The 9,787-nt window shown below is 33.8% G+C and overlaps 2 protein-coding genes across 2 annotated transcripts; one reads left to right on the plus strand and one right to left on the minus strand.

The window, feature by feature from the left end:
• The first annotated feature begins 454 nt into the window (after window positions 1-454).
• Window positions 455-3,548, plus strand: LOC124217593 (protein TEX261). Its single transcript, XM_046623440.2, has 5 exons — window positions 455-735; window positions 1,103-1,182; window positions 1,310-1,531; window positions 2,052-2,163; window positions 2,239-3,548. Exons 1-5 carry the CDS (start codon window positions 666-668, stop codon window positions 2,355-2,357), a joined length of 603 nt encoding a protein of 200 aa, XP_046479396.1. The 5' UTR covers window positions 455-665; the 3' UTR covers window positions 2,358-3,548.
• On the minus strand, window positions 3,190-6,546 carry sotv (exostosin glycosyltransferase sotv). The gene has a single exon (XM_046623414.1). It carries the CDS (start codon window positions 5,801-5,803, stop codon window positions 3,677-3,679), a length of 2,127 nt encoding a protein of 708 aa, XP_046479370.1. The 5' UTR covers window positions 5,804-6,546; the 3' UTR covers window positions 3,190-3,676.
• Window positions 6,547-9,787: the final 3,241 nt, after the last annotated feature.

Genomic DNA, 9,787 nt, shown 5'->3' on the forward strand with positions numbered 1-9,787 from the left:
CCCGCGAAAATTTCAAGCATATTTCGGAACAGTTTGTATTCACGCAAAAGTTAAAGCAACGGTTAATGTCACATGCAATCCGTCAAGAACACTTTTTAAATAAACTGTCGTCTTTGGAAATGCCAAACAACAATACCAGTGTTTCTAAATGCCGACACCCGTGTTGGCGTAGAGTACACATTAGCACTTTCCCATTACATTGTATTGTAATAACCGTTGCTTCAGTCATCGAGTCAACGTAGTAACGGGCAAACGGGGCAATTGTGAATTGTGCCTGAACAAATAAACATTCCGTGAGCCGAAATAAAATTGCCATCAGGCACGAATTATAGATATAGGAAAAATGCGTTCTCTTCATGTTTTCTTATTCTTGCATCGTGACAACTAAGCATATACGTGAAACGTGCAAAGCATTCAGGAAAGCAACGCCATTATTGTTTATATTCTGGCTTTTCGTCACATGAGACGCCTGGCGGAGAGCCAGGAGACCTTGTCAAATAATCACAGAGCTTTACACGTGGAAGCACCTCCTACATTATTATACCGTGGTTAAGGCTTTAGATAGAGGGTGACAGGGTGTAAATCTTCTATAAATTATCATGTAAATCCATTCTTATGGAATGTAAAAGATGCATTATTGTCTGTGCAGTTGAACGAATTCTAAAATGTGGTTCTTTTACGTGTTAAGTTGGGTTTCCTTATTCGTACAAATATGTTTTGTTACGATTTCCACAGGTACTGTGTTAGATGCGTATTTTTTATAACTTATGTTTATTTTGCTGTACTGTGAATAAAGAGGTTAACCGGGGTCCCAAGGTTTATTTCAAATTTGCTATCATTCTACTGACAAAGTCAGGCAGATTAACTGATTCTAAAATATATTTTTAAACAAACTACCTGACCGAATAATTCAGCTACTGCCTGATTCATTTCTATTAACCAAAAATGGGATTTCAAATTAGTCATACAGTTTTAGAATCTGTACAAAGCCTAAATAAATATTACATAAATTACGTAACTTTTAATTTATTAGCTACAGAATAAGTATTTAAAGAATTCAAAGTTTTTCTAAAGTCTAATAATGCATTTCAATATTTTTCAGCTGCCGGATTGTACTATTTAGCGGAATTAGTTGAGGAATATACCGTTCTGTCCAAAAAAATAATAAGAGGTGTCATACTTGTAAGTTGCGGATGCATTTTCGTAATAAACTTTTTGAGCAGCCTAATCTGCGATTCCTTAGAGAAATCAGTCAGAGCATTTGTTTCGTTTATTACATTATAATTTGTGGAATTTGGTGAAATTTTAGGTCACATTCGGAATTCATATTGGGTTCTTATTATTTGAAAACCTGCCAACGAGTATGGTAATATGTGGAATCATCGCCCAAGTAGCACACTTCTGTATACTAAAAACGTTTCCGTACGTCCAGATCATCTCGCCACTGTTCATCATCTCGATAATCATGCTAGTGGTTAACCATTACCTGGCATTCACATACTTTGCATCTGTCCACTACAGTTTTTCAGAGGTATGCAATTCGATTAATGGTCTCGCAAGAATCTATTATTTCTTACAACGTGGGTTGAATCTTATGTAATTTCAATGAGGTTGAAACTGGAAGGTAATATCCAGTAGCTAATAGGTCTGGGAGGCTTTCAGGGGGTGAAAAAATGATAAAATATTGAGGAATATATTCCTGGAATAATCCTTCCAAGTTACATCATTTGGTCATCCCTTAGAACCTTTCCACCCATATTACCGACTGACTGTTATCTGCTAGTAGCTTCAGCGTCATGTAACTTCAACCAGTTAGCATCCTTATGGAATTTTAGTTAACTGAGAAAATTGGAGAAGAAATTATTTCGTTTCAGAAATTGCGGTTGGCTGTAAAATATTACAATTTAGAAACGAGAATTTCAAAACTAATTTTTATGTCCACTATTTGACGTATCTTACACATTTCAAATAATATGTGTTAGTGTATGTAATGTATATGGTTAATCTAAATTATGCTTCTTACCTAATTTTGTGTCAAAATATAATTTTAGATGATGGCATATTTTACCCTGTGTCTCTGGCTAGTGCCATTTACACTATTTATTTCACTGGCTGCAAATGAAAATGTGCTTCCAACTGTAGCTGAAGCTCGACCACTGTTAGGTATGTACAAAATTGCTCAACTGTATAATTTCGAACAACGCACAGTATTGAGTTTGAGCTTGATCATTTTTACAGATGATAACGATGTGGTGAGCAATTACTTTTCAAGACGGGGAAAGAAATATGGCTTGCTTTCTTTCTTCAACTATGCCAAGGAGTCTATACTCCCACAACGCACCAAAAAAGCTTTTTAATGAAGCTCTGATTTGCACACACTCATCTACCAGTTTTTAGTTTACAGTCTTACTGTTAAATGTTATTAGTATTCAGCACTTTAATGGTAAAATTGTGCACCTCTTTTCAAGTACTGAGGTACGAATAAATAGGATGTTGGTGGATCCTAGTTGACCAATTATTAGAGACGTATTAAAGTAGAACAAGACAAAATTCATATGGTTTTCTCAGACTGTATAGTAGTGGTAACTGGTCTTACCAGGAAGCAAATTTCGATGTATTCTTTCATAAATTTACTCGCAGGTAGAAGGAATGTTTGCTGAATCATTGTCAAGAAGAATATATCAAAAACTATGTTCAACTCAAGTTATTGATAATTATGAAAGAGAAATAGGAAAGTAAACATTATTCATTGCCTTTCACTTTTTGAGGTGGAGATTCTAAACCAGGATCTCAGTGTGCAGTCAAAACTCAGTAATTGTTTGGAAAATGATGCTTAATCACATCTAAAGTGTGCTCCTTATAGTGATGAAAATTACTCTTTTTCTTGGTACGGTATAATTGTAAGTGGTGTTTTCCTATCATAATACGTATCTCATACCATGGGGTTGTAAATCAAGTTAATCGAATTAGATTTGATTTACTTAGATTCTATCTATGATAAGAACAGAAAATACCAACTATGACAGGTGCAGTTTGAATATGTAATTTTACACAAAATCGAACTGTAGTTTGTATTTCTGTAACGATAGATTTGAGAATGTGCTCAAGGTCGGACGTTGTTGACATCTGCTGCTTTTGTAGTCTTTTCAATTTATAGCTTTCAGTAAACGACACTTTTTCGATAACTAATTGAAAAGTAAATATTGTTTAGAACAGTCGAGAAATAACACACGAATCTAGTGAAATAAGTACGTATTAACATGTTTTATACTTTCCAAGAATGGAATTTTATATCAAACAAGTTTTAATTAGTAGCGAACATTGTGCTTATTTACGAATATACTAAAAACCCACGATAATTATGTTCGAGACGTTCTTGTCATTTAATGTTATTTATTGGAGAGTCATTTGTGTATATATACTGTTTCCATCAATTATTGTAATACTTGACGTGAATGGTTATTTAATTTGTACAAGATGTAAACAGTATAAGCAAAACCTTAGAATACATGTATGTACATAGATTAAAAAATTTGTATGGATATTTACATTTAGTTACAATGATTGGAGGTTTTTTTGTTTGTTAATCCAACATATAACACCATTAATAACTATATTATAATATTACCTAAAGTGTATAATGGTAATTCCGGGAATGATCACAATGAGTAACGGTCTACAAACTTCCTATGTCATTGAACCGCTTGAGCTTCTTTGGAAATACGTCTTTGTATAGTACTGGATCAGCTCTGAATTCGACAGATTTTAATGGCATGGTCCCATACACTGAAGAAAATCGGTTTATACACTGAGACCTTTCAATCATATGGTTCAAATCAGCAGACAACATTTCTGTGTTAGTACATTCTGGGCACTTGAATTTTTTCCGGGAAGTCACTTTAATCGGAGGTTTCCCGCTCATATTAGCGACCAAGAAATTCATCGCTATATCTTCACAGTTCATGTGGTCATCTACCCATTCTTTGATATCTCCGGGCATTGATGTTGTATACATATAACTCCAATACTTGTGATGGAAGGCAGCTCCAGTCAACACCATTGAAATATGATTAGTCCATTCGCTTTCATATTTCCAACAGATGCTAGAATTGTCCCAAATATGTGTACGTGAAGGAAAACCCACTATGCGGTCAGGAAATTCTCTCCAGACTTCAAATCCAAATTCTAGCTCATCAGCAGTAAGCATAACTATGTCATCATCTATCGATAGCATAGCTTCAGTTTCTATCTCATCGTACGGATAAAATCTATTTGAAAGCTTATTCGCCTTAGTTTGAATTACTTTCAAGGGTCTGTTTATCTTTGGCCATTGAGATGGTTCCGGTGGATCTTTGCGTTGGTTGTTCCAAATGACTAAAACTTTAGAAAGACTAGGAGCCTTGACAAGTTTAGTGATCAGAATGAACAGGCTTTCCAATCTATCATATGTTAATATCACAGCTGTAAAACCCCGAGTCTTGGGTGCTGTAACGGGCAAAAAAAGTGATGGCACAATTCCTGGATACTGAGGTACATTCCAGTAATTATAGTCTCTAGCAAGATGTGGGTAAACACGATCGCTCATTATTTCAAGGGTAGTTTCAGTGATGGCTTGTATAGATTTGAAGTAACGTTCGTACAGCCAAGTTCCATGCTGCCTTAGTTCGACTACTCTTTTGCGAGATACATTTTTTAGAATCTCAGGTGCCTTCAAAATGTCGACCTCGCGAACAAATATCGCTGCCCTTATCCAATCTATTACTCCATGGAATGGCATGGTCAGAGAGTCGGCAATTACCACAGGAATACAACCTGCAGCCATCGCTTCCAGAAGAGATGATTGGCCAAGTCGGGCTCCTCGAATGACAAGGCAGAATATCCCAGTTTCCAGAACGTCTGGATAATTGTACACATCTTCACCCGCGCATCGAATAGAGCTATTCATAGGATTGTGATGGTAGCATGGGCCCAGAACCATCAGATCGTTTGGAAATGTAATCTTCACTTCAATCAAATCTTGCTGGAATGCCGAATTTATATTAATCTGCGATGAAATTATTAACCAGTTTCTTCTGTTTTGAGCTTGTCGTTTATAGTTTTCTAGATGGGGGCTGTAAACCGGTAAACTAACGTCAAAACCAGCACGGTATGTTAATGATGAAAATCCAGCACCGGCAATCATTGCCTTGCTAACAGGAATGTCAATAACAGTGTTGTAGTCCGGGACACTTCCAGGTATCATGTTGAAAATTAAGTGGTTTTCTCCATCGTTCCAGAACTCAAGTGATTTTAAAGCTTGAGATACTTCTTTAGCTCTTAGCCTATTTTGGTTTAAGGTATCTATTGATGGGATAAATAAGCATGCTTCGAATGGGTCTGAAGTATAAAAACTGCTGCCTGCAATGGCTTGCAGGATAAGATAGAACTCTTTTGATATTTGATTAGTGACGGGTACATTGGCAGGGTCAACATAATTTTTTAGTGGGTACACATAAACAAGTAATTTATTTCCCTGATTCCCACACCGATAGATATTGAAGCAGTTGAAGTAATTGCATGAAGCATTTGTTGGATTTGCTGATGGACTATTTATGGCAATTTGCTTTACAACTAGTGAATTAACGTTGTCCAATGTCAGCGCTGTATATTTTGACCTTTTTACCGTTTTTCCTAAGCTTGATAAGTACGAGGTTAGGATAATTGTAACAGACAATGATAGGAGTACGAAGAATGTTAGAAAAAAGTTTCTATATCGATGTAAAGCGCGTTTCGGCTTTTGTGCAATTCTTGTCGGAATACTCATTGTAGATAGTAACAATTGTTTGTAAAAGTAGATGTACTAAAAATGTTCTAAAATCGCACGAATTAGTTTTACGTATTTAAATTGTCAGTCATAACGGGTGAAATTGTTTATAAAAAACATAATAACAAGGGTAAAATGATCACTTATACATAACTAAAGTGAGTACAAAAGTCATGGGAATAAATTTCGAATATAAAGCACTTGCAATCCCGTAATCGTCACATTTGGCCCAAGAAATTCATTGTTTCATGACCAACTTGAACTTTAGACCATTTTGATTAGATCATTCGATTATTTTCATCTCTTGAACACGATCGCCCGAAAATAAATGATTTGCACTCTTAGATGTACTCCATTGGTTACTAGTTTGTAGTCACTTAACTACTCATTGTCAGTTCTTCGACAGTTTTTTAGCAATAAACACCGAAGCCCAATGGTACGAATATTGAATTTGAATGTTTAATGTGAAACATTTGAAGCGAGGTTAGGTCTTCATTCATTAATTGACTCCTCCAGTCCGGAGTCCTAGTTCCTCCTTCCTGCCTTCCTTCGTGTTCTTCTTCTTCGTTTAATGGCTGTCTCCCGTTGGGGTGTGTGCCGATGTACTCGTTGATTGTTTTATTTTTTTATTTTCAATCTTTACACAAGTTAAATTCATTTATTTTATATTTATTATTTAGTTCTTGGACGTTTTGTCCAGTTCTGTCTTTCATAATGATTAAATATTACATCTTGACGCCGCAACAGCGCTCAGTTAGTGGGCAGCCACGTAATTTTTTTCTTTCTTTTTGCCAACCCGCGTTTCCGATTATTTGCGCGGTTTAATCCACTAGTAGAGACCAGTGGGTTTAAGAAACTCGCCTATAATATTTTCGTATGTAAATTAAGTTAACGGTATCAATTGACGTATAATACAACCGCACTTTTACACCAAATTTAATTATGTGCCGGGTCTGATTGTAAATAATGTTTAACGTGAGTAATATTTTAGTATAATTTCTAGAAACACACGTTCCGGAAATCTTTTACAGCGATACTTAATCGCAACAATGATTCCTCAAGAATAGGAACGAATAAATAAGGAACTTGTGAACGATATTTCAAACCTAAAACTGATAAGCCATCAACAAATATATTCTCTTATCCAAATTTTTCTACCATTATAATTTGGTAACATTTATAGTTATTCAGTAGGAAATTCTTGCTTATTTCAACCAAATATCATCAGTTATATATCTCAATCAATATGCTTATTTTATTAACATTAACAACACAGTTACATAAAGCAGCAGTTTATTTCGTTGTAGACAATTCAAAACGAAGTCGATTTACTCAAACAAACGTTAGCCAAAATAAATTACAATCTCATGGCTATATACACTTCATTATCCATATGAAAAATAACTTGACTCGTTGCATCAGTAGTAAAAAAAATTACATGTTAATAAAGTTAAATGGGCATACCTAGTTTCATTAACAATAGCAATTTTTATATGCAGGTAAGTGCAACCCCCCCCCCCCCCCCCCCTCCCTGTTTCCGATGCAACGATGTAATAACTTATAAAGTAATAATTAACTATAAAGTAAAACTATTGTGCTCAGTTTTGTTAAAATTCACACTCACATCAACACTAATACTGCTTGTAATGTGCTGCTACAATTCATTATGCTATCAACAGGTGTGAACTCGAACAATACTATGTAAAATTATAGTGATTTAAGATTAGTGATACTAAGTATCGAGCATGTTTCAAAAAGAAGCACTGGATACCAATTTGATTGAGGAGATAAATTCTCTGTGCACTGATCAGCCTTAAGGTTGTGCACTTATTATTTGCATCCATGGTCGTATGTTTTCATTTTTTTTAAATAACTATTCTAAGTGTTTAAAAATTCGTAAGCCAGGAAGAGTAAAACGGCACTAAACATGATTGGTCGGCGTGAATTTTCTTGCAAAATGTAAACTGCGTTACATAACTTAAAAGAAGATTAAGTATCTTTTGCTAATACTGAACACATAGACGATTTTTTAAGGATAATTCATTTCTAATTCCGTTACTCTGTTTGACTTCGTTGTAAAATTTGTATGCAAATTCGGGCATTGATAAAAACAAATGTTTCTGTCATATTACGCTCAGGATTAGAATTACTAACAAAGTCAGTCCCACTAGTAATATCATGCTACATTTAAACGTTCTATTATTAATAACCGGCACTCTTCTTTGAATGACACTATTGAATGTATGATACCACTAGATATTCTAGAATCATTTGAAGTTTTTGTTAAACGACAATAAAGAGCATAATCATTCATTGCTCTTATACGTGTCACACACCATGTACAGAAACCAAAATAATAAGATATTCTTGTGCATTTTATATAGATGACTTTTAGTTTAACGTTTTCAATGCTGAAAAAATTTATTTATGATTTCATTACAACTGATGATTAAAATGTGACTTGTGTTATTCTAAAATCGCGTTTAATACAGTTTCATAACTTTGATGTATCGTTTATAATTTTTTATATGATTATCAGAATCCTCAATGCTACGAATCGAACGATTCTTTGACGTTCGAAATGATTTAATAAAATTGTGTTCCAGAAACAAATTTTAAATATATCGGGGTAAGCGAATCATTACTATGGGTGACTAGCACGCACATCAAGTATTTAGTTTCGTTAAAAAAGTACTAAATTTACGCAATCTATTCTGAGCTATGTTTAGGTAAGGTGTCACACTTAAATGGCTATTTGAAGTTCGTTCAGAGCCTACAAGACTATATCACAGATTGAGAAAAACTCATGGTTTTATACAGATGACATTAAAATATTCAGTACCACTAGACACCTGTAACAATCTAAAAATAAATTGTCAGATGAACATTATCTATGTTACATTTTAAAATAAATTCAGATTTTCAGATGTGCAAAATGCGTTGTAACATAAATTATCGTATTCATATTTGTAACATAAAAAAATTCATTCAAAGCAAGATTGATTTTTTCCGAAAAATTGATTTCTGACTAGCAGTTTAAATCATTTTCATCCCATTGTAATAGTCATCTGATTTTAGGGTCCGGCTAGGTAGGTGGTGAACGAATGTTACAACTTGTAGCATCGACGTTTCAAGACAATATCAATATTATGCTATTTCGTTATTACTGGTCAAAAAGCAAGATTATTACCCATATTATATCACATGTTTCTCTCATTATTTTATGCTGTAGTAAGTGTTGCATGGTTCAGTATTGATCAGTTGATATAGTTTCAGAAATATTGTACAGCAAGTAACTAGATTATTCAATGATTTCCATGTTATAAAGTTTTCTTTGCATATGCCAAATCAGTAATTATTAGTTCAAAATTCAAAACAACAAACTTATTTGATATCCTATCTATGATAAGTAACATAAAATTTTTTGTTCCCTTTCCCAAAAACATTTTCATTCGATAAAGACACAATTAAGATCCTGTCAATTACTAACGTGAGAAAAATAGAAACAATTTCAAACAGAAATTAAGTAAAACTTGTTGGAATATTCGATCCAAATGAGAACCCATGTTATTTGTTTTCATAATTTCCATTTCAAAAACTTTCATCTCCCTCGGTATCTATTCATACACATCTAAAAATGTCAAGGTATGACAAAAAAAACTTTCACCAACAAAATACTTGTTTCCAAACAAGAGAAACATTTTCTATTAAATACGTTTTAGTTTTGGAACCAATCAACTTTTGCTACTGAACAAAAAATTCGGAATGCAATGTTAATACTTTGATTCTTAAAATAATGTATATGTGTATGTGTATGAATAATTCACATTAATTAGACCCAATACCTCATAGTCACTTCATGTAATTAATCTGGGAGAAATTTTGTTCTATGATATTTTTGTTTTTCTCTTGTACCAATAAATAATGTAAACAGTTTCTATGAAGCATAATAAGTTATTATGTGAATTAAACGTTTCGATATAA

Source organism: Neodiprion pinetum, chromosome 4 (genome assembly GCF_021155775.2).
Source record: "Neodiprion pinetum isolate iyNeoPine1 chromosome 4, iyNeoPine1.2, whole genome shotgun sequence".
NCBI classification, from domain to species: domain Eukaryota; kingdom Metazoa; phylum Arthropoda; class Insecta; order Hymenoptera; family Diprionidae; genus Neodiprion; species Neodiprion pinetum.

What these genes read in the sequence shown, in the direction of transcription:
- LOC124217593 (XM_046623440.2), top strand. Translation starts at nt 666, where the DNA reads ATGTGGTTCTTTTACGTGTTAAGTTGGGTTTCCTTATTCGTACAAATA. An exon ending in TTTTGTTACGATTTCCACAG is followed by an intron (nt 736 to 1,102) that starts GTACTGTGTTAG and finishes AATATTTTTCAG; the next exon opens with CTGCCGGATTGTACTATTTA. An exon ending in TAATAAGAGGTGTCATACTT is followed by an intron (nt 1,183 to 1,309) that starts GTAAGTTGCGGA and finishes GTGAAATTTTAG; the next exon opens with GTCACATTCGGAATTCATAT.
- sotv (XM_046623414.1), bottom strand. Translation starts at nt 5,803, where the DNA reads ATGAGTATTCCGACAAGAATTGCACAAAAGCCGAAACGCGCTTTACAT.